The following is a 25,726-nucleotide window of genomic DNA, read 5'->3' on the forward strand; positions in this document are numbered from 1 at the left end:
AAAAAGATAAACATTTTTCAAGATGAATGAAACTATCTAAGAATTTTATGGTTATCTTTGAGAACTTTGGAGACTGGATGAAGCAATGAAAATGTAGAAGAAGCAAACTTCTGCTTACCAAAAACGTTTGAAATTTTCAGCTCCTTTATGCTCCTTGATTCTCTATCCTATGTGATGTACACTGTTCATTATATGAGATGATATACAAGTTTCTTGTAAAACGTTTATTTTTGGTGTAAGGCAAATAAGGGCCAGCTTTCACAAATGGATAAAAAGGGAACTCCACAGCTATAATTTGCATGTTTTCTAATTTGCCTCATATGAATCTGCATCTGTAATATTCATTAATTTAAACAGTCACACAGTCCATACTGCCTCAGAAATGGCATTATGTACTATTGTACTATATTGTACTATTGTACATACATTATGTACTATTGTAACATCACCTTGAAGAAATAGAAACTTAAGATGATAACCAAGATCTCTAATCTCTTTCACTTGAAGCCGTGAAACACCATTATTCTTTTTTTTCTAACTCATTTTGTAGACCAAATAAGACTTTAAAATGCCTTAAGTTTACACTTGCAAGTTTCACAAATACTTAATGACAACAGAAGAGTGATGACGGTTGAGAAACATGAGACAATTTTACATGCTAAAAGACTAAATATATTGGATACCATAGATCATTCTGGTTTTGATTAGTCTGTCTTGCATTTCTCTTCCATCAGGTTCTTTATCGTGATTTATTCTTATTTGTCCTTATTTATTCTTAGCTTGTGTCCTTATCTCCTGGAGTTCATGTGGAATTATTTCTTTCTGTATTCCTTTTCTCGGCATCAGATATCTTAGCAGACACCTAAATTTCCGAGCTACAATTATCCAAATAAATTAAACAACGTTGGGAAAGGCTTGCAGGCACTGGAATACAATTGTCTCTATTGATCCTGGAAGTTTTAGCTAAATCCAAATAGCAATCTCTCTAACAAATGGTGGGTATACCTTGGATACACAGCTTATCATTAATGTGGCCAACCTTGCACAGAGGGTAAGGCCATTCAAAAGTGCTATGAAGAATTCAGTGATAACTCACGTGATTTGTGAATTCCTAGAAAATAGCCCCAGACTTATTCAGGTTATTGAAATTAAATACAATCCAGGCTTCTCAGTTAATCACTCTGTTTTCCCTTGACCTTGCCAGAGCAAAACCTTTTTATTTTCCCATTTTGTTTCCATCATCTCACATGATTTATCTATATTCATAGTTTCTTATCTCCTTTCTTGCACTCTGATTCCTTATTTACAACCAGTCTTGTGCTGCATGGATGTGGACAAGTGGAAATTTAAGAAAATAGCCAGTGTTTCAATACCCAGAAGCACAGAAACCAACAGAAATTCCCTTTCAGTCTTTTGATCTCTAATTGGGAGCATACACCTGTCTAGACTTAGTCAGAATATCTGGAGAATCTGGCTGCCAAATTCCAATTACTGATTGCACAATGTGTGAAAAAGTTTTCAGCAACTCATGTCTGTAACCAGTTTAGCTCTTTATTGTTTTACTTCAGGAATAGAAAACAATTTTGACAAATGGCCAGTTATTTACTCCTATTTTCTTTTTCCTGTCACTACCTTCTTAAGTCAAGGAGCTTAAAAAAATCACTGATAGTTGCTGCTGTTATAGAGGAGGTTTTCCTTGGGGACAACTGAACAAATCAGAAAAAACACAGCTGAACATGGACTTGTTTGCAAAAATGTAGAAGTTAAGAATATTACACTGCAAATATGTTTAGATGTGATCTAAAAGATGGAACCATTTCCACATCTTGTTATCTGTAATTCAGTCAAATTTATATTTTTTATAATCTAGTGAAATTATTGCATTTTTTACCTGTGAATCATACATATTATCATACATAACCTCCTTAAGCAGGAAGTTAAGAAAGATGAAATATATGTGTCTAAGAAAAGCCTTATTATAGGTGAAGATATCATAAACTGATACCAGACTCTCCACCAATATAATCTAATATGGTTGCAAAATATCAGAATTAAAGTTCATCAAAAGGGAGACACCAGACACATAAGGAAAAATAGTCCTGGGGTGCACCAGGCACAATATCACCAGCCAAGCATGGGAAGGGGTTGTCTTTCTCTGCTCTGCACTGGGGTGGCTTCACCTTGAGTCCTGTGTGTGGTTTTGGGCACCACAATATTAAGAAAGACATTAAATTCTTACACTGTGTCCAAAGGAGGGCCATGAGATTTGTGAAGGGGTTTGAGGAGCAGCTGAATTCACTTGCTTGTTCAGCCTCGAGAAGTCTGAGGGAAGACCACATGGCAGTCTGCAACTTCCTCATGAGGGGAAGAGGAGGGGCAGGCACTGATCTCTTCTCTGTGGTGGCCAGTACAGAACCCAAGGGAATGGCCCACAGCTGTCTCAGGGGACATTCAGGCTGAATATTAGAAAAAAGTTCTTCACTCAGAGGAGATTGGGCACTGGAAGAGGCTCCCCAGGAAAGTGGCCACATCATCAAGACTGACAGAGCTCAGGAAGCATTTGGAAGTGCACTCAAGCACAGGGTGTGACTCTTGGGGTTGGTCTTGTGCAGGCCTTAGTGTTGAACTCAGTGACCCCTGAGGATCCCTTCCAACTCAGCTTACTCTGTGATTCTGTGGTTCCGTACACAAATAGATTTCTAAATAATTGGCGTGGTAGAATTACATGGTGACCAGGAGAACATTAAGTCTTGTACAGCCTTGATTAGAGCAGCTCCTGAGTGAAGGCACCTGCCAATCTAAGAGTATTAACAGGAAAACAGGAAATTAGACAACCAAAAGTACTTATTTAAAGATAATAAAGGATGTTGAAGTTTCTGTGAAGATTCAATGTGAATAATGATGTAATTATTTAAGTTATGTGATTGATGTACCTGTAAAGCAGAATTTGATTAAAACTGAAAAAATTGGCATGTATTAAAATATATTCTATAAACTCTGTGTTAGGTCAGTCTTGGGGTTGTTTTGGAAGTGTTTTAGGATTTATATATATATATATATAACTTTCATTTTTTGTAAACAAATTAATAATGCAATGACTATATATTGTTTTATCTGAAATATGCACAAAGTTTTCTAATGAAATAGCTATATTGTAATGTAATTATGACTTGTGGAATTCAAATTATGTAGATGATGTGAATTTATTAGAAAAACACTCCATCAAAATTATATGCTTTTTATTCTATACATATGCTCACAAGGATAAATCAAAAAAGCTTTACCACTCTTTTTTGTAAAGGATATATTTGACCAGTAAAAAATATGTGACTTCATTAATCTAGCCACACTTTTCTGCATTTTTTTGGTTTATTCAAATAGACAAAGTATGTTTTGTCTGTGATATAGCGGAACTGTAACTTAATAGAAAACATAACTTCCTCTTTTGCATATCTACTCCTTGTGAGTCAACTGAGGAAATCAGAAGCCAACGCAGACAGCTGCAATGGCTATGCAGAAAGTATGTTTCATTTTTTAAGCAGCAAGATGATTCATAGCAAAAAAATCTATGATTGACGTCTTAGTGCCCTGGGATAGATGGATGTGTAATCTTTGATCTTTTAAGAATTCAATATAGCAGTTATACAGATGAGTGTTTCTTCACCTTATTTTCATAGGTAGTGCTTCTTTCTTGAGCTTAAATCTTGAGTTTTCATTATTTTCAATTTTACTTCAACAGTTCAGAGAAGACTGAAACTATAGATTGATATTCTGTTGTTTTTCTGCTATTGGTGACTGTGGGAGCCATCCTTTGAAGAGACAAAAGAGCTGTAAAGTTACTATAGATTTCCTATATCAGGAAATCTAATTAGCATCAGGATATCTAATTAGCATGCATTTCCGACAGTGATCAGAACAGTAGGTTGGTGCTTTCATACTGTTAATGAAACTGGAAAAGCAAAACCCATTTAAGCAATAGAAAACTAAAAATCCTTGATTTATTTATACACCTCTGAAAAAAAAATAGAGAATATTTCATACATGGAGAAGGTTCAAGCCCTACTGTATAACTTTTAATTAAACTTTATTTGGGAGAGTCTTTAATTAAAGTAGTGTCAAGTGCCTTTGTCAGTGTTATAGCTAATAACACACACAGGGCAGACAGCAGGGATGTAGCAAGCAGGAACTTGCCTTTAGTAACAAGGACCCTTAGGTTCTTGCAGCACAGAAACGATATTAATTAAATATCTCAAAGAGATTTCTTTCTTGGTTTTGGTTTGGGGACTTTTTTAAAAAATTGTTAATTGGTGAAAGCCAGTTGTCTATGTGAACAAACATTGAAGACAATTCAGCAATACTTTTGGCTTGTGCCAATTAATAGCGTCAAGAGTCCAGGGATTATCACAGCCACTGGATAATGCTACAACATGCTGTTTGAATGTGACTGTCATTGTTTGGGGATGATAGTGTTTGGAGTAAAACTTAGGCCATTTCATTCCCCTTTGCCTCAGTGCTACAGGGAAGTCCCAGACAAGCTTAACTCAGTGGATATAATGTAAGGTATTTTATTAAAAATTTGTGATAAGACAAATAATGCCTAGATTTTAGGTACTGGTGGCATTTTTACAGTGTTTCGTGCTACTCCTCTCTAGTATATAGTGATCACATTGAGAAGTGGAGCTACCCTGATATTATAAAGGTCTTTGCTTCTACCTCTGTGACATGTTGAGTTTGTTCAAGAGTTATTTGTTCTGTAGTATCATGTTAGAGATCCCTGGGAAGGTGGACCATGTCTAAGTAGCACTTTTTGAAGGAGACTATTACCTGCTGCTGTCCCACTACATTTTCTCTGCTATGTATTTGATGGTTGACTTTGCACTTGCAGAGAATAGGCCCTTAAATTTCCATTCATTTCCGATGGGAGATCATTTGTTCCAGGAACTCTGGGATGAGTGGTAAAAGGACAAATTAAGATAAGTGAATTGATCTGAAAGACTTTGTCAGCTGTTGTGTAATGGAGAGTACAGACAAATAGTCATATATCATATTAGGTGCTTATAGACACTGAATAAACTTAATTTCTGGATATGGAGGATCCCCTGTGAAACTCTCTTCTAGAAGCAGACACTTGTCATACTTTTCAGGAGTCAATAAAGAGTGTTGCAAAGAGAGTTATCCAAAGAAGCCTTCTTTATCAGGGTTGCTCCAGTTTAGGAAGTAGGAAGTGGTAGTGATGGCACAATCTGTAGAGCCATAATTCAGATTATCTGTCCATGGATGTTCCATATTGACTACACTTCAAAGTTCATGTGTACCTTTGCTCCAGTTACATTTAAGATTGACATTTTCATATATAGTGTTCCACATAAGATTCTTATTTATGCACCTGGATTAAATTCTCAGCTATACTGCCCATGTGTACAATGCAAGAATCCTTCAAAATTCCTCAGTGTAACTGTAGGTTCAGACTGTTGTCTTCTGTCCTCTGTGAATGTCAGCCTGCTTGGATTAAAATACCTTCCTTCACGGATTATTTTTCTCATCCTAAAACAAACTGTGGGCTTTCCTATAATAGAGGTCTGTAGGAAAGAACTTCAGAGACCCATTTATCGTAAAGAACTACAGAGACTGACTGCCTCCTTAATTTTATTTATTTTTTTTTAGCCAGTCTCTGAGGATCTTGTTTCCATCTGGAATACAGATATTTTCCATTCCTGTCACTGAAGCACAAAGTCCTTGCTCATTCCTGGAGCTCTACACTACACTCCAATGAATTGTTATTCTTCCTTTTACCCAGGGTACTTCATTAACGGACAGAATTGGCAATTATGTACCAGGAACCAGCTGTTGTCTCATTCTTTTAGCAAAGTATATGAGAATTGCTTAGGAAAGAGCTCTGAATTGGATATCCATAAATTTTGAGTATTCAGAATTATCTAGAATATTATGGAGAGATAGATAGTGACTGTGTTTCTTTGTACTATGATGCAATCTGCTATTCCAGAGAAGTCAATAAAAATAAATTCAGGCAGACACAGGGAAACAATGAGTATGGAGGGGAAGAGCAGATAACTGGGTGCACTTCAGGGTGCATTTTTAGAGCTGTCGCTTGCTAGACTCAAAGTTCTTCATCTCCAAAGAGAGATTAAAACAAGTACTGAACATTAATACAGGACATGGCTGGAAAGTGAGTGTTCCTTTGAATGGAGTATCATCCCTCTATGTTGCCATCTGGCACATGCCAGCCTGTTGCTTAAATGGCGTCAGTGAAGTGATTGGACAGGCTGCTGTAGGATAGTCTGCCTCTTTAAAGTGTTTCTTTCTGGAGCTCCTACACTGGAGATGTGTACCTGTATCCACACTCTTGAGCTCAGCTGTGTATCTCCAGTTCCAAAACAAAAGAAAAAGAATAATGAAAATTGCAATGATATTTTGTGAAAGAGGTCCTCACCTTTCAGGTGTTTACTCCTGCTTCTGCGTTGTAAATAGAGCCTTTCTGCTCTGTGCCCATCTGACAGCAGCTGTGATGAAATGTAGCCTCAGAACAGGATGTGACTGGAGTACGCACATCTCCCAGCGGTGCAATCCAGCCCAAAGAAAAGTAGATTTCATTAGGCTGTAAGGTGGATCATAAGCAAAAATTTTTCTTGGCAATTGATGCCTCCATTTCTGTAACTTTTTGTTCTCTAAGCATGGATTTGAGCTACTCTGTGCTGTAGCACAAGCTGCCAAATCATTGCCTGAGAAGTTAAGAAGCTTATCTGGCAGAGGTGAGTGTTCCTGCTTCTGAGCTAGCTTCAGGTGTGGAGAATAAAATACTGCTCCTTCAAACCTGAAAGCTGAGCTCCTTTGTCCTTGAGACATTTTTTTCTTTTTTTTTTTTTCTTTTTTTTTTCCACCAGAGGCTAAATCTTGATCATGTTCAGTGTAATAGAAAGGTTGTAACTCTCCAAGATGTACTCAATATTTGGTACAAGTCTTGTGGAATGAAACTTCCCCCCCTTCTCAAGCTGAAGTATGCTTTTGTTTACAAACATAAATTCTTGGAGTGCCTTTTGATATGTGCAGCATGATGAGCAGAACATACAGTCTGGAAAGAAACGTAAGTACTAAGTCCATTGACTAAAAGCAGTTAAGAGAAACTAAGACCTTATAGATTAAATGAGGTTTTTGAAATAATTCTTGTCATCTCCCAGCTTATTTTGTGAATGGGTACAAAATTTGTGCTGTTTGAAATTTAATTAGTAAGTGCTGTTTATATTTATGTATTTTTTTGAGGTAACTTTTATCTTGGTGTTTTTTTCTTTGTTTTAAACCGTGAGTTTTTATTCCTCTATTTATATACATAATTCCATATTTATATACATAATTCCAAATGCAATGTCTGTATATTAGCTGAATTACTGGTGAAAAAATTGCTAACATAATGGTCATCTGTACAAGTACAAACCAGTAATATTTAGCATAAAATCCCAAGAATGATGTTAATATTTTAACAACTTTTCTATAACTAATGGAAAAACATATCTTCTGTCTCAGAGTGCTAACATGTCTTTGTTCACAGTTGATAAAAAGGTTTTATTAAGATGAGGCTCGCAGCTGAAATAATTTACTGCTTTTAGTCCTGTTACTTGTATGTACAACTTACAAGTGACTAAGTTCAAGTGTATAAAATGAGCTAAGACATGTGAATGGCGTAAGGAGAAAATAGCATTTGAATGTCTCTCTCTAAAAAGCTGATTTGTATGAGTCAGTGGACAAATTTGCTTTAATACTTGACATTTCAGTTATACAACAGAGGTGTTTTGGTTTGTAGCTTTGAGAGGTTTTTTTCAGAGCAGGGGATGAAAAGGTAACACATAGTGGATTATTTTGGTTAATATAGTTTTCTGATCTTTAGCCAGACGTTTGCAAGAAGTTTCCTGCTCAGGGGGATTTTAATTTGTTAATAGCATTTCCTTATCACTCTGCAATGGTGTAATTTTCCATGCTATTTAAATGAAGAGGACTGGCAGTACTGATGGAGGTCACGTGATTAGGCCAGTCTAGTTCACTTACTCAAGATATGACATTAGGGTGCAAATAATTGTACAGTGTTTTAAAAGAGTGAATCTAGTTAATTTATAAGAATTCTGATTTTTTTTTTCATTTTTTACAAGCTGCATATTTATGTCTCTGGAATAATTTATGAAATTATTTCATACATAATAATACTAAAATGAAGGGACCCTACAAGAAAGGTGGAGTGCGAATATATATAAGAGCACATAGAGACAGAAAAAAGGTTTCAAACTGAAGTACAGTAAGTTTTGATTAGATAAGAGGAAGAAACTCTTTACTGTGAGGGTGGTGTGGTACTGCAGCAGATTGCCCAGAGAAGCTGGAGGTGCTCCACCCTGGAAGTGTTCAAGGCCAGGCTGCATGGAGGAAACCTTGTCTAGTGGGACATGTCCCTGCCCATGGCAGGAGAGTTGGAACTAAATGATTGTCGTGTGACTGAGGGACAGGACTTCAAAGGAGGGGCGCAAAACGTAGTCCAAGCAAGAAGCCAAAGCCTGAGCCAAAAAGAAGTCGAAGTCATTGAAGTTGTTTATTGAAGTCGCAGTATTGTTCTCACAGTGCAGTTTTAAGCTCCAGGCAGCCACAGCTTTTAGCAAAAATTTCCCTCTAGCTGCAGATAGCAATTCTTTGCATTACTTGGCAGCCTTGCAAAACCACATAATTTCAAAGACCTTGATAGTTACATATACAGTTATTTTCCCAGTTCTTTTTCATATCTGTGGTCTCTTTTCCCAGGGTCTGTATCCCACCAAAGCCAGAACAAGCCATTCCATAAGCTCCACTGTGCTCTCTGTTCTGTCTCCCATCTGTTGTCCCATAGATAATCTTTATGGTCCCTTCCAACCCAAACCATTCTGTGATTCTAAATAAGCACAATTAGCCATAGAATGGCTTCTTCCTCAAGTACAACTGATGAATGTGGTCTGCAGCAAATAATTAACAGAAAATAAAACATAGTTTGATCAGAAGAAACATCTGCTAAGTGAATATATTGTGTCCTGTTCTCTTTTCTGAAAACATCTTCACCTTTATAATAAGTATGGAAGACAATACAATGTAGAATTTATCTTTTAAGGCATAGGTCAAACTGGAGACTAAAAGATGTTCTGCTACACAGACAATACTTTTTATAGCATTCTTCATTGACTGGTGCTTGTGGATAGACATAAGAGGTGATTTTACACACTATGTCACTACCAGAAATTGACCATAACAGAGAAAATTGATCATCAGAATTGAACCCAAAGAGTATTTCATCACCTGAAACCTGATGGCTCCAATGATTCCAGTGCTGTGTTTGGGAGCTGAGTAACTGAATTCATATCAACAAATACGAATATCAGTTGTGTCTCAGTAACTCAAATGAAGGTGCTCATTTTGTAGCTGAAATCAAGAAATAAACATCCAGGGAGGGATTAATCTCATTCTGCAGTACATGACTGAAACAGAGCAGGTAAAAACTGCTCTAAGGCTTCCTGTTTCTTTTCGTGAACTGTAAAAGGAGATCTTGGGCGATTAGGTCAGGTGGTTACCTCAGAGTACCTAAGATTTGGAATGATTAAGATGAGCAATGGCAAAAATATTTATTATAGCAGTGTGAGGCATAGCACCTTTTTAATAATCTTTTTCAAGTCTTCAATTGAATTAGAGAATTAGATGATTTTTCAAGAAACCAATTTCTTATTGTAGTCAGTAAATCTACTATGCAGAGGATGAATAATTATCTTGATGCCATTTTTTGCCTTTTAAAAAATAATTAAATTTTTTAAAATTTTAAAAATTTTAAAAACTCATTAGCCTCCTAAAATGGATTACCCTCCAGAAATAATTCCATTCAGCAACATTTCAAAACTACCACACAACTGATCAAGACACGTGAAATAGAAAAGTTAAAAAGATAAATACCTGATTTCAGGGAATTGGTTTTAGCCTTTGTTTCTAATTCCTTCACACTTCCATGATTTCCCTTGTACACACAACAGTCTTAAGAATGTTGGGGAGTCTTGTGGGTAAGTGTGTAATTACAAAAGAGAAAAAAAACCTACTGTGAACATGATGTAAAATGATATTATGATGTGTTACAAATTTAGGTTAAAATTCATTGCTTATACACAGAGCAAATGACCTGTACCTACTGAGTTGTTCCACCACAGGTCCAATCTGTTGGTCAATACGTGTGGGAGGCTGTTCCTATTATATAAACTGACCTTATTTAACACCATACAAAGGTGGGCAAAGGTGTAGTGATTCCCTGTAAACTAAAATAGTTCTAAAGTATAGTCAAGAGTGTAGAAGAGATAACAAAAGAGGAAAAAAAACCAACCCAAAAAAAAACAAAAAAAAAAAACCCAAACAGAAGAACCCCCAAAACAACAAGAAGACAAAAAAACAACAACAAACAAAACCTCACAAACCAACTCCAAGACATAACTGTCCCTGAACTTGGGAAAAGGTTTAGCAACAGAACAAGAATATCGGAGAATTCCTATATTATCTCTGCTTCAACATTTGGTAATGAGGTAATAAAATTTATGTAGTCATTATGAGAATGCATGATAAAGACAGGCATTTTAATTTCTGCATAAGCAATGCACATAAATTTTTTCACAAATCCATCTATAATTTAGAATAGCAATTAAAATTCATTAAAGTTCTTTTGATTGTTTTTTCCTCATATTTTTTCATCTTAATTAATGGAATACAAAAGGAGATTTTAAGCTCTAGTTAATTTGTTTTTCTCAGATTAAGGCACTTGTGCAAGATTTTATTGCATAAAAATATGAGGGGGAGGTGAATTGAAGAGGCAGCAATATTAATGCCCCTTGAATGTCCCATTAAACATTTTAAAATAGATGCTTGGATCTTCTAATTGCCAATATGAAACTGTGTGAAGATTTCATATTTTATATACAGAGCCCCTTAACAGCTTTTTTTCAAACTCTGACCATGCTAAACACTTGATATCCCAGAGAAATTTGCATAAAAATGTCACAGCACTCTTCTGAAAAAGGGAATACAGACCCTGTGAACAAATTTATGAAGGTGTCTTGATATTTAAAAAAGAAGATAATCAAGATTTGGAAGACATTTAGATGGATTAAAAACCTATTTATCATTGAAGCTAAAAGAATGAAGAAAAATAAACTTTTTAGCTCATACTGAGTGTATTTTTCTAGCTTTTATCATAGATATATTAAGTAGCAAATTAGTATTTCTGAATTTAGTTAAAAATAAGTAAAGCTATAATATATTCATATCCCTAGATATCCCAGAACTGGTTGCATGTTTACTTCCTCTATTAAAGCAGAAATGTGTTCACACTCTTCTATAAAAATGTGAATCATCTTCTTCAAAATTTCCATGTTAATTTCATAAAGGAATGCATAAGTAAGTTATTCATAAAACAGATAATATTTTTATTGATTTAAACTTAGTTTAATCCTACTGTTTCCCACCTAATACTGTACCAGGAGTAGCGTACCTTAAAGTGAACAGAAAATATCTCAATTTGAAAACAAATAGATTGATGTGGTTTCAACTGATTCCTTTGGGTTCTTCTCCTAAGTGTAGCTACCTTTAGCCATAAAAAGGCCAAACCATAAGGGTGTTACCTTTCCTCATAAAGTTAGGATATTGAAAGTGATTCTTTCTATACTTACTTCACTTTGGAAATGTTGCCTGGATCAATTTTGTAGGGCTGGAGACTTTTTTGTTGAGCTCATTGTTGAAAAATAAATAGCAGGTAAGAAAAGGAGATTTAGAATTCCATTGGGGTTTATTTTTTTTTTTTTTTTGGTTTTTTTTTTTGTTTTTTTTTTTTTTTTTTGTTTGTTTGTTTGTTTGTTTGGGTTTTTTTTGTAAAGTTTATTTTCCATTTCTCAGTTCATCCAATTTTCAAAGGTGTTTTGCACATTTTTAATTTTTTTACTTCTGTTACCAGTATGGCCAGTTTTAACCTGAAAACAACTATATTTTGAATGCCTCCACTTTACACAGTGAAACTGTCTACCAGAATTGTGTGTTGAGCCATCCATTACCTGCAGGCCTGCAGCAAGTGTGGGAGTGTCATTGATGAATATATGGGTCAGCCAAGGATCTGCTGCTGAGTGTGCCTTCTGACCACACTACATAAAGATGGGGTGTGCAGAAATTGTAAGAAAAGGTTAGATAACATAAAAAAAACCTCTTGTGACATTAATAAAAGAATAAAAATAAGGAGAGGAAACCCGCTGAAATTAGGCTATGTGCTTGATCTGATGCTCTGACCTTTGCAAAAGGATGTATTATAACTAAATCTAGTAAAGTACAACTTCACAGTTTCCCTCTTGTATTAAAAGCTCCAGATATAGTGAAAGGAGAAAAGATCAGATGTGCAGTGTTAGTGTTACTTTATTTTGGGTTTGGTATTGCAATATAAAGCATCTTTTCTTTCCAATGGCATGCTGTTGTGAAATTGAGGATTTTAGAACTCCTTAGTGCCATGCAATAGAATTATTAAGATTTTTAGATTTTTTTTTTATGTGACTGCAAATACAAAGATTTTGTGCGGAAAAGAGTGAGTTTATCTAGGTGTTGAACTATAATACTTTTAAGAGAAAGATCAATATGCACTTAATCCTCTTATAGTCAGAAATTATTTTTTCTGAGCACAGCACAATACAATCAGAAGTATTTTTTGACAATTTGTATTAAATTTGCACATTTTATTTTCCTATTCTTTTTTTTCCAGTTCTCCAAAATATCCTTGTGATCTTTAGTTTGAAGATTTTTAAGTTATTAATGTAAGAGATTTATAGGATTCTAATGTAAAAATAAAATTTAATATTATGGTTGGGGGGAGCATTATAACAAGAATTTCTTATTCCAGCCTAAAATAAATTCTTTTTAAAGTTTATTTTATTCTATTTTACCTTTTATTTATTAAAAAGTGTGTCAGTCTGCAAGGTAAAGATAATGACTTTTGAAATTACAGAATTAAGTGCAATATAAGTATTTATTAATGGTTCTTTCCCCAATATAAATTATTTTAGAGGAACTGTGTGTTATGAGAAGCCTGCCATATGTTGCTCAGCTAGCATTAATCCTAAAGTCACATTACAAATAAGCAACACAGTGTTTGAAGACTGTTAAGCCTTGTTTTGAAGATGTATTTATGGGTTTATTCATACTATACTAGGCAGTTATTTCATTCTTTTCAGGGAAGTAAATGGCTGTGAGGTTTGCTCTGTGCCATCGAAGATAACACAAGTTTTAATATGAATTTCAATGAAAATAAGAAAAGAAACCAAACAAAAAAACATTCACAGCCTGGCTGATATCAAGATATTCCAAGTCTTCTATTCCATTTGATACAGTACAGTCTCTCTTTTTATGCCTGTTATACAGTTGAATTAATAGTAGTTTAAAAAGCAATATTTCTAATACTGTAATTTCCAGGTCTCTGGGGTGTTCAGTCAGGGAGATTAATCCTTCTTTTCTTCACTTTTTCTGTAGAGTTATTTATATAGAGCTACAATTATTTATAAAAATGTGTTTCAATACTGTATGTTTTGTAAACAGTAAGTAAATAAGTTTGAATTTATTATCAATACCTCTTTTTTAGGCTGCCTGGAATTAAAAGAAGACACCATTGAAAACCTTCTAGCAGCTGCCTGCCTTCTCCAGCTCCCCCAAGTAGTAGAGGTTTGCTGCCATTTTCTAATGAAGCTTTTGCACCCGTCCAACTGTTTGGGAATACGAGCATTTGCTGATGCACAAGGGTGCACAGAGCTTATGAAGGTGGCTCACAACTACACCATGGTAAGGCAGTTTTGGAATATCTAAACTCAAATCTTGTGAGTCCTATATATCCTCTACAAGTAAAGATACTGTGTTAGGTTTTGGATTGAAATTATACTGTATTATATTTGGTATTTCTATGGAACTTCATTTCATACGTGAAAACCATTATAGTGGTGATTCCTAAGAACTTCAGTGAAGTTATAGCATTTGGCCTTCTATGATGGGTGCACTGTTTACTGGGTCAGAATGGTATATAACTTATTTAGATGCAAGCTAAACATACAGGTGATAATAGTAAAGTGCATGTAAATCATTATAATGCTCTTTATTCACTTTAGTTTAGCTTTAGGGAAGCTTTGTAATTTTGTCATTGTTCTGCATGGGAACACTATGAAGGGAAGTTTTGTTGGTTTGGGGTTTTTTTGTCAAGAGTTTTAGTCATTCTTTTAGTCATCTCTGAAGTAGATTAAGACAGGAAGTTCTAGAAATAAGGAATTTTATCTGGTAATATTTAATATTTTTCTAGTTTCATCTGACAGAACAGATATGGAATTAATGTCAAAATTTAACCAGAATTAATGAAGCAGAAATATACTACTTATTCAGAAAATAAATCATATTGGTAGCCATTTGATTTTTCATAGTTTGGCAAGATTAAAAACATCTGGCTCATTAAATTAAGCTTACATAAAGAGTAGATTATATATAATTTATGAGAAATAATGGTCCCTTTAGGTCTCTACTAAAATTATTATTGAAGTAATAGAGCACATTTCAATGGATCTCTCTCTCTTGTTCAGCATTTATATCCTTATTTTATTTGCTCTTTTCTATAACTAATAACACATTACAATTCACAGGTTTAACTGTGGTTTTTTTACCAGTGCAGTTCAGGTAGTTATATCCATGTTACACTTCTGGAGCAAGTTCTGTGATTTCTCTGTATTACAGGTCCAAACTTGTCAGGTAAACCTTGGTATGTCAGTAGAGAGAAGTAAGCTGTCAGAGAAGAATTCATATGATCTGCTTTTGAATGAAATTTTATTAGGACTGAACAGATGTGTTTTGAAAAAGTCCCACCTTTTTATCAATATATTTCTTAGATTTATATATTACTTTCATATTTTCAATTTGTTTTGTTGTATGAACATGAGAAAAATAGAGAAAAAATTGATTTCAAAAATTTTTAAAACTGTTTATGATTCTTTAAAAGAACTTATTGAAATGTTTTTGGGTGAATGAAATTACTCATTATAGTTCAGTTGAAGACTTGTGACTAATACATACCTAATGTATCACAAAGTTCACAAAGATCTGTGCCATGTCTCAGATATTTGGTATATAATTTATTATTTCTTTTAATGCTGAGATCTAAAATCTCAATTATGTGTAATGGGGAAATCACAAAAAAAAGGAAGATCATAAAGGAAGTCAGTTGTAATTAATAAGCAAGCTCTGATTTATCTTCAAGGGCATTTGCAAGCATGCACAAGTCATGCTTTCTCTTTGCAAGAAAAAGATAATCACCATGAACTGACAATATTTTTTTCTGACCCAGTGAAAACAACCCTAAAAGATAAGCTTCATAGTGTGTGATATTTTCACAGGCTTTGTGTTACTTTGTTTGGGTGTGAGTCAGCTCACATCTATTTGACTTACTGTTTTGTGTTAACATGTGTGGAAGACCAGTTGTGAGTGGGGAACAGCCTTATTGCCTATCTTCAGTACAGCACTCTCAGCCAAAGAGAATCTACACAAAAGAAAAGTGATTAGTTCTTCTACATGGACACATAACCAGGGAAAACTTACATGTTCAAGATACCCTGAGGAGTGTGAATGAGGAACACCAGAAACCTGGGAATATGAAGAAAGGGGAGGAAAGTGAGGAGCACAAGCAAAGAGCAGATGCATAGTCTCTGAGGTGGTAGAAAGCATTATTTTTTTCCTTCAGACTTCAGGACAGTAGTAGAGACTGTGATGAGAGCAAACATAAAGTAGGGCAAGAGGGAGTTTGTTAAGAAACTCCTCCAGTCTTATGCAGAGGACTTGAGGGGAAGTGCTGGCTAAAAAAAGGATGGAAAATTCAGTGTTTCCTTAAAAAATAGTTCTCTCACTTTCCAGAGAACTTCAAGGTCCTTTCTTTAAAGCTTTTTGAGGTGCTCTTTTTAAGAGTTCAAAGTGGTGTATCTCAAATTCTTGCTTTGTGAATCTTCTTCCATAGTGTTATTGCAAAAGCTTGTTATGAATGGGAAGTAAAAGTACTCCCTTAACTTTGGAATCTTGTGCAGTTGTTTGCTTGAGATAAAAACCTTAAAGAAACAATAGTTCTATACTGGTGTAGGAATGGGGAGCAAGACAAAGTTTTTCAAATAATCTTGCAAAAATAGTTTTATAGGCATGGCTTATATGATTGTGTAATAATTTTGATATGACTCAAGTTTAATCTTTGAATAATTTTGCTTCTTAGCTAATGACATAGTTGAAATTAAATATTCATTTATTCATTTGCAAAAAAACAAGTAATAAAACAATAGCTCTCTGCCTGCATTATACCTGGCAAATGTTATGCAGCTTTTCTCCACCAATTACTTTTAACTAGAAAGTCACAATTGTCTTCACAATAGCATTTAATGAAAATCAATATATTTTCAAGAAATATTTTGCTTCATTGAGTGTCCCATAAATGTTTTAGTCTTCATTTTTCAAAGAAATCTCTTGCCTAGTCTCAGACTTGATATAAGTTCTAAATTACACTGTTGTTATATAAGGCCCTTTGTGCTTTTACACAACATGTTATGAGGGCAAGACATTTGAGCTCATAAACTTCTTTATACTGAAGAAGAAAAAGCTCCTGAAGAGCAGACCAATTAATTTAAGAATCCTGTTGACAGGAGATTTATAATTTCAGACATGTTTTCTGTCACATTGAATGACTTCTATTTCCCTAACCATGAAATCTGTGGAAACAAAAAATACAAACTTTTATTTGCATAGGGCTTGCAGGTATGTCTTGTCTACTGTAAATGAAATTTTGTTAACTATAAAGTTATATATACCTTTCCACGTGCAGAGGTATAATATCCCTGGTGTTTACTGGGATATTTAGCCTTAAGTGTCAAATATAAAATTATTAATTTGAAAGGCAAAATCTAAGCAAGGAAGAGCAAATGTGATCATAGAAGAGGGGAGAAAGTGAGGAAATGAAGATAAGAAAAGCAGTGAAGGCAAACCAGATAACATTTGAAAAATCCTAGAAAATACATTTGCCATATAGCAAAATATGAGATTGGTGGAAGAAAAGAGGAAGGTAGATTTCATAAAAATTTGGTGAACAATGAATGTTGGAGATTTCTTTGTTTGTGTTCCCTGTACTTTTTAGAAATGGAACTTGGATGGCAACCTTTTAAATGAAAGTTTTACAAGGAAGAAGTTAATAAGAGAAAAAATGTAAATTGTCATTGGTTTCTTTTTTAGGCACATCAGATTTAATGTAGTTTGTTTTATTTCTGAGATATGAAGATGCCCTGCCAGTGTTTTATGGTGTGATATTTTATTTTTTTAAATTATTTTTAATGGATCTGCTAATTTAAATGGCAGCACAAATATCCAAGTCTCTTGATTTAATACTTCTGTACTTCTTAATTGCAATCTGGGTTGTTACTAGCTTGTCAGTTTCTGAAAGCTTTCAATCTGCAGAACCATATGTCTGATAAGTTTAAATTCCTAGTTTATTGCCAGAGTTAAGTTAGATGATTGTAGAATGAAATGCATGTGTGATGTTTAAAAAAAAAAAACATAAAAGCAGCAAAATGAAACATATTAAGGAGCTGAAGCAAATGATTTCTTCAAGCAAGCATTTTTAGTGACAGTTCTTTAGTCTAGTTATAAGGGGCTTCATATATAGGGAAGCTAACCTCTAAAGTCTGCAATTTATCAGCTTGTCATAATTGTCAGAAATTTCAGTCATACTGTATGGACTTATCTGTCTCTAGAATCCAGAGTGAAGTGTAATTTGAAATTGTGATGGCCGTCTCATTGTGATGCAATTATTTTTAGAGAAGAAAATGTTTTCAAATATGCTCTAATTTGAACCACTGCTTGTTTATTGGTGAAAGTTTGTAATAGACCATACTAGATTAATAGACTCTGTGGCTTTAGTGTACCATTAGCCCTTCTTACGACAACTACTTTGGTGCATTGGTAAATATTGAAAGAGGAAAAGTATGTCATATTTTTCCCTAAAAAGATAATTGCAGTTTAGTTTTAAAGCCTGGAAAATTATTTTAAAAAATACTCATACTGGGTATGGTTTTGAATACAAATGCTTTATTTCTCCCAGTTAAGGCCATGGTTCTGCTTGGGTTACAATGTACAGGTAATGTTTAGAAACTGAGAGTGTTACCTTCCAAGATATAGTACCAGATTCTTCATCTCATTATCATGCCATTTTACTTAAACCTGATTGCTTCAAACAGAAAATTGAAATACCTCATAGATATAGCTATTTAATCTCTCAGTGCTTGACCTCGTAGGAAACTTCACTTAAACCTCAGTGATCATTTTGCTTTTTGAAACTGCAGTTTGAGAGTTGAAAGGATAGAGTTTCTCCCCTATTTTTATTTCACGTGTAAAATCTTCAAATTACTTTGATACACTGAGCAGAAGAATGGCCATAAGTAAAAATTCCTTGACCAGAAGAACATGAATGAATAAAGTGATTGATGTGTCTGTAGCCCACTCATAATTTTAGCAATATAAACAAGCCTAACATATGTTACAGTTCCAAGCCTGGGAGATGCAGAATGCTTGCAAGTGCCTTTGAATGAAGTAGTAAGAGGTGTTTAGCTTCTCAGAGATGCAGTTCTGTGCTTTGCACTGCAAGGGTCATTAGTCCCAGCACAACAAAACATTATTCAGTCTTAATTATGAGCACGTATCTCAGTGACATGTGCTGACTCTATATGGGCTCTTTAATTTACTGAGAATTCTGATTGTACTGCAGATGGAGAAGCCATTTCATTTAGTTGAAGTGTATGCCTTATGCAAATTTTTAATGATCTTTTATGGCGAAGAGCTTCAGTGATCATTTTATTAGTTATGTTTATTATCTAGTTAAAAAATTTCACAACAGGTGAAGAAAAAACCTGTTGGGCTGGAGTGGGGGAGGAGTGATATGTAAAATCTTTCCTTTCTGTTTATATTTTATCCTGAAGCATATTGAAATATTGTAACATTACTCCATATTCATATTAAGAAAAATATTATTGATATATTGATAAATGGTCATAAGTCATTAATGAGTTATAGTTGTACATTCAGACATCAGAGTTTATTTCAGTGTTAGATTTAGTATAGCTTTAACTGAAGTCAGATAACAAGTGAGGCAAGAAAACTCTCTAGTATTGTATTTAAAAATAATAGTTCTTTAGAATCATGGTAAAGGAGTAGTATTCCTCAATTAGTGTTCCCACTAAATTACTCCAAACCATGCACTGCTCACTCCCTCCCCCTTTTCTCTCCCCCTCCCCCTGCAGCAGGACTGGAGAGGAGAACTGGAGGCACAAAAGGTAAAGGGCATAGGTTGAGATAAGAACAATTTATGGGAAACAGCAATGAGACAGGAAAAGGAGCAATAGCAGCAACAATAGTATACAAATGACAAAGTGTACAAGAAGGAGGCAAATGATTCACGTGTTTACCATGGGTTTCCCCCACAGCAATACTCAACTGCTTCATCTACCGCGCTAGCTGACCTGGAAGGGAGCTTTTCCCAAGTCCCTGGAAAATGGTATGAGGTGGTATAGAATAACCTCCAGGTCCTTGCTTCCCCTCCTCTTAGCTGCTGCAACAATTAACCCCGTCCTGGCTGAACCCTGCCCTGGCTGATTAACATCATATCTGTACAGGGTCGTAAGGTTTCTTTCTACTGTTTAACATAGCTGACCACATGCTGCTCAATAGATATTGATCATATAACAGGTTTTGTTAACTTCAAATTGTACTTTGTTTTGACCACCACGTTGGTGACATATGGATAAACAGACAATGAGATGGATGTAAAGCTGACTGGACATAGAGGCCCAGAGATCTGTGATATGTAGTAAAAAGTCCAGCTGGTGACCAGCAAATAGTGAAGTTCCTCAAGGATAATTTTGGGGTCCGGCACTGTCCAGCAAGTTCAGTAATTGTTAGCTGATAGGATGGAGTTCTCTCTCAGCAAGTTTGCAGATGTCATCAAACTGGCAGGAGGAGGTGATTGATATGTTTGAGAACAAGGCTGCTATTTAGAGGGCATGCTGAAGGAATGGGATGAAGTCATAGAATCATTAAGGTTGGAAATGACCTCTAAGATGAAGTCCTGCCTTTGAATATATAACACCATACCCACTAAACCATCTCAAAGTGCCACTACTACTTTTTTTTGTTTTTTTTAATATCTCCAGGGATAGTGATTTCACCAGTTTATTGGAGAACCTGTTCTCCAATAAACTGGTGAAACCTGTTCCAATGCTTCAACGCTCTTTCAGTGAAGAAATTTTTCCTGGTATCCTGAGCCTCCCTTCATGCAACTTGAGGCAGTTTCCCTCCACTTGTCCTGTCTCTAGTTGCCTGGGAGAAGATGCCAAGCCCCACTTCAACACAACCTCTATTCAAGCAGTTGCAGAGAGCAATAAAGTCTCTCCTGAGCCTTCTTTTCACCAGGCTAAACCACCCCAGTAACCCCAGTCCCCCTAAGAGCATTTGTGTTCCAGACCCTTCACTAGCTTTTTTGCTTTATGGCCACTCATCCCCAAGCCTGCAGTGTTGCATGGAGTTGTTGTGACCCAAGTGCAGCACCCGCACTTTGCCATGTTGAGCTTCACACCCCTTGGCTTGGCCGATCAATCCAGCCTTTCTAATCCCTCCACAGAGCTTTTTTACCCTTCAAAAGATGACACTAATGCCCAACATTTTGTTTCCTGCAAACTTACTCAGGATGCACTGGATTTCCTCATCCAGATCACCAATAAAGGTATTAAAAAAGGCCTGGTCCTGAAGTTCAGCAAAGGGAAATGCAAAGTCCTGCAATCTAGGGACAAATAACCCCATGTACTGCTACAGGCTGGGAAGAAACTGTCTAGGAAACAGCTCTGCAGAAAAGGACACCAAGTTGAGAGTAAACCATAATGTACCCTTTCTGCAAGAAGGCCACCAGCATCCTGGGGTATATCAGTGAGAGTGAGAAAGTTGAAGAAGGTGATCCTTCCTATTTGGCACTCATGAGACCAAACACAAAGTGTTGTGTCTCCTTTTGTATTCCTCAGTACAAGCGAGACACGGATATAATGGAGTTAGTCCAAGGGAGATCACCGTGCTGATTGGATGCTGTAAGGGAAGTCTGAGGAAGCTGGGCTTGATGAACCTGGTGTACTGAGGGAGACCTTACTGCTCTCTGCATCTGCATTATTGGGGGGGTTACAGACAAAGGTCCAGACTGCTGTTGAGGGTGCAGATTAATAGGCAACAGACATAAATTAGGATATAGAAAATCCTAATTGGATATTAAAATTATTGTTTTAGAACATTGGGAGTAATTAAATACTAGGAAAGTAACAATCACTGGAATTTTTGGGATCTGTTCTTGGAGGAATTCAAGACATGACTGAAAATGTTGCTAAGTAACATGACCTAGTTAAGACGTGCACTGAACAGGGACTGTGACTACATGAGGTCAAATTTGAAGCAAAATTATTCTGTAAGGCTATTAAATATATTTCCTGTATGTTTTTAGCGGTAGATCTGAGCTACGTATCCAGGAATGACATGAAACACAAGTTCAGATTTTTTTTTTTAATTTTACTTTTCAAGCAATGTGCAACAGATGGGTTTCCCGGAGCTAGCATTTAATTGACTTTTATTAGCAGTAAGCTATTGGTAGCATGTTAGCAACAAGTTAACAGTAACACACTGATATTTTAAAACATACTGCAATTTTCTGTTTCTTATGCTCAGAGTACTAGCTTGGAGTAAAAAGTTTAATTATATCTCTATTTAAAATGCTTCTTTGGTCTACATAGAATGCTAATTTTAAAGAAAACAGGTCCCTTCACTTGACTGGGTAAATTCTGATTTTTAAAGCTGTTACTCTGATACTCTTTAAAGGTTGCTTTTTATAATATCCTTCCTCTCTCTAGCATCCCTTGGACAAGAAAAATTAAGTTGAAAATATTCCAAAGCCACAAGAATAATTGAAATAAATGCTATTACCAGAGATAAGAAATGAAAAACATTTTGGAACTTACAATCCAATATCACTTATGCCTGAATGATATTTTTTGAGGTTCAGAATTTTCTCTGTTTTGCCCCTTTAAAGCCATACTAGTGATACACAAAAATGAACAATTGCAGCAGTGCAAACACAAGCAAGAGTGACAGAATCCTTGCCACTTTAAATTGAACCACAAAATTTGATCTTTTATTTCTCTTGATAGGATGACTTTCTTAAAATATTTCAGTAGCTTTTTTCAAAATATAAGCTATTATTGCTATTATTATGACTCCTACTCCCAATTTCTTTTTTCTTTTATTTTTTTGAGAAGAAATTGTACATTACAGATCACCTTTCGCACTTTCAATATTTTTAAGATTCTTGTTTGAAAGCAATAATCAGTACTTAACTCAGTGTGCTGCTTTCATTTTAAGCTCTCCTTAGTACAGCTGTGACATAGCACGTTACAGTACCACTCCATCAAGACACAGTTGGAGAAGAGGAAGGTAAGAGTGTTTCAAGAACTAGCATATGGACTGCAGGATAATTAATAGAAAATGGAAAAGACAACTGCTGGTAGAAAAATACTGTGAAATCTACAGGAAAATAGTTGAGGAAATAGTCTATAGTGCTTTAATCACAATTTGATGGCTTCACAATCACCAGGAACTTCAATTTTGGTTGCCTATAAAAAGTAGTATGGCAGAATTCTGTATTATTCCTAGAGATGGCTGCTCTGAAAAGCAGTGTTCTCAGCTAAATAACATTTTTACATTATACACATGTATCAACTGTTCCTATAGCTTTGATTTGTTTTTCAAGTTTATTCTAGTTCCAGAAAACTGAATATTCAGCAGCACTGTTAAAATCCCATTGAACTAATACCTTCTATGCTTTGGGCATATATTTGCATACTAAGGGTACTCTGATAGGTCTCTTCTTCTTCATATGGTAATTGTCTGTGAGGTCAGCAGATCTACATCTCAATCTCTCAAGTGAAGTATACATCAATTTTTAAATCCTGCTTTATCTGGCTGAACTATAGGCAGCAATAAACTATTACTCTTAGAGGTATCTCAGGGCAAGCAGACTCAACCTAACAAGCATTGGTGAGTGCCTAAAATGAGCATGAATCTGTTTCCGTATGTACAGAACTGCAAACATCAAACTAAAAGAGCACTCCAAAGACAGTGAATCTTGGAGGATTTTCTTTCCATCCATGGAAAAAAGATGAAGGTGAGAAACAAGGTAGCTGAATTTTATAGCTGTAAATTCAAACCTTTGAGTCTGCATAGCAGTGTAAAATCAAATACCTGGCATTTTTGCATGTCTTTGGTAAAGTTAAAGGATGTGTCCCAGTACTAGGGATAAGCATTCTTTCTTTGTTTTCATGAAAGTGTTAAAGGGTGGGTAAATAAAAGCCCTACATGAGTTCTTAGACTGTGTGTGTAGAAAATTAGTTGGTGTCCAAATTCTCTGAAAATGTAGATGTACTATGTAATGAATTTCCAGTTCAGGGGTACCAGGAAAGCATGAGATAAGCTTTAAGTGCATTTTCTCTCTGCTATTCCCAACAGTTTAGCACTGAGAAGTCGTCCTTTAGGGTAGAAATGCTTCCCATGGGCATCTCAGACAACTAAGAATATAGTCTAACTGGAATATGTAGCTGGTGGGAGGTGAAAAAGGGCAAACATTGGACAGGGTGATTGAACTGATCCTAGTATGGGGAACTCTGGTGGGAAAAACAGAAGGAAAGACACAGGAATGAGACATGATAGAATAGAGAATCTTAGTCTTTGGACTGTGGTTGAAGCAAACAGGACAGTATATGACCAGTAGAAATTTTACTCTGTAGAAACTCCATCACCAAGATTCTTTTTCCTGTTCATTGCTTTGCTTTCTGAAATAATCAGTAGCTTATATTGTTAAAATGGCTTGAAAATATTCAGTCTGATCTTATCTGGCAATAATGTGTTCCGTGCAATGCAGGGCAGACCTCCCATTTCTCTGTTGACTAAGAAAGAATTTGCTGTCATACAAAAATAAAATCAATGAAATCTCAAGGAATGCTATGTTTTTTGATACTTCCAGTACTGGGCGAAAAAAAAGATAACACTTCAGAGTAGAGGTTAGCCCTGGTCTTTCCTGAAGCAGTATAAGAAACTCAGGCTTTACAGTATTCTGTCAATGTACCCTTCAATACAATCATGACAGATGTTAGAGAATCTTAATACAGAGATATTGAGAAAATAATATCACCTGCAAGTGTTTCTTCCTAGACCGGAGGCAGGAGAACAAAAGAGTGTATGTTCTCACTTAACATCATTGATATTTCAAGAATAAAAAGTCTTATTAATAGACAAGACTTTGGTCTTTCAATTTCATTAGCATGTTACTCCGTCCTGAGACTTTTTATATGCTGTTCCATAAAATATTTCGTTTTATTCACATTAAGAAAACTACTTATGGTATTGCAAACTTTCAGAATTTTTTTTCTGTTGTGGAAACATCGCAACCTTGCCTTAATAAAGACTTGGGTGACTGGATACAATGAGCCGTAGCTGAAAATACAATGACAATACAACTCACTCTAACAGAGACAGAGTATGATAAGCCTTGGTACAGGCTGTGGGTCAGCAAGCAAGAGAAAAGCAGAACCTGAAGCTGCCAGAAAGTTACATCATATCATCATGGACTGATTTTATTTGTGGCCTGTGTGACACCTGCTCAGTAACAGGGACTGGGACCAGAAGGGCAGGGGAAGGGGCACATTGTTATGCGGGCATCCAACACTGAGCTGCAGAAATTTCTGCATTTCCCCAGGCTCCACTGTGTCAGCTCACATTTAGGGCCAGCTTTGGTAGCTGGAACTGTGTATGGGCTGTATATGTGGGAGTGTGAAGTTTTTCCTGACACAGCTTACCCACTGCTTTGGTTCAATTATTAAATAGAACTTTGCAGCATCATACTGTCTGGTGCTATTTCTCCCTGGCCCCTCCTCCTTGACAACTGTTCATGGTGAATTTTTTTCTTGGCACCAAGAAATAACAGATCATCTCATATTGATTAGAAAGCATTTTTACCAGGACTTTATTTTTTCTTAATGGAAACATATAACTTAAAAACTATTACATTTTTGTAACTCATTTAGACTTAGAGGTTTTAAAGACATTGTAGTACACAATAGCTACAAAAGAAATATATATATATATATATATATATATAAAGTATTCAAAACCGAATATGTATCTACTTTTATCTAAAATAATAAAAAGTGCCATTAAATCTTTATAGAAAAGCTCATCAGTCACATTGGATCTCCTTTTTTTTCCTCACAACCTGTTCTGAAAAAGAAACAACAAAACTATACAGCAACAATAAGTTGTGATTTTTATATGACCGACATGTAAAATGCAGGGGACTAGGCCTGGAAATATAGCTGTACATAATGATTTACATAATTTCCTTTTTTGCCTCTCCCTGTCTTTCACAATATCATTAATTTCTTTCACTTTCCCTGTGTCCTTCTCCTCTCCTTCCTTCCTCTGTTCCTTCCACTCTCTCTCCCTCCTCCTTCCATCTTCCCTATGTCCCTTTCCTCTCCTCCCTCTTTCTCTTCCTTGTTTTCTGCCTTCA

General features: G+C 35.5%; 1 protein-coding gene across 1 annotated transcript in view; it reads left to right on the forward strand.

Moving 5' to 3' along the window:
• Positions 1–25,726, forward strand: part of KLHL1 (kelch like family member 1) — a 123,667-nt gene that overhangs the window by 10,052 nt on the left and 87,889 nt on the right. The window contains exon 3 of the mRNA XM_005421131.3: positions 13,664–13,860. Within this exon, the coding sequence (XP_005421188.1) occupies positions 13,664–13,860 (197 nt within the window). The remainder of the gene's footprint in view (positions 1–13,663; positions 13,861–25,726) is intronic.

Source organism: Geospiza fortis, unplaced genomic scaffold, assembly GCF_000277835.1.
Source record: "Geospiza fortis unplaced genomic scaffold, GeoFor_1.0 scaffold45, whole genome shotgun sequence".
NCBI lineage: Eukaryota > Metazoa > Chordata > Aves > Passeriformes > Thraupidae > Geospiza > Geospiza fortis.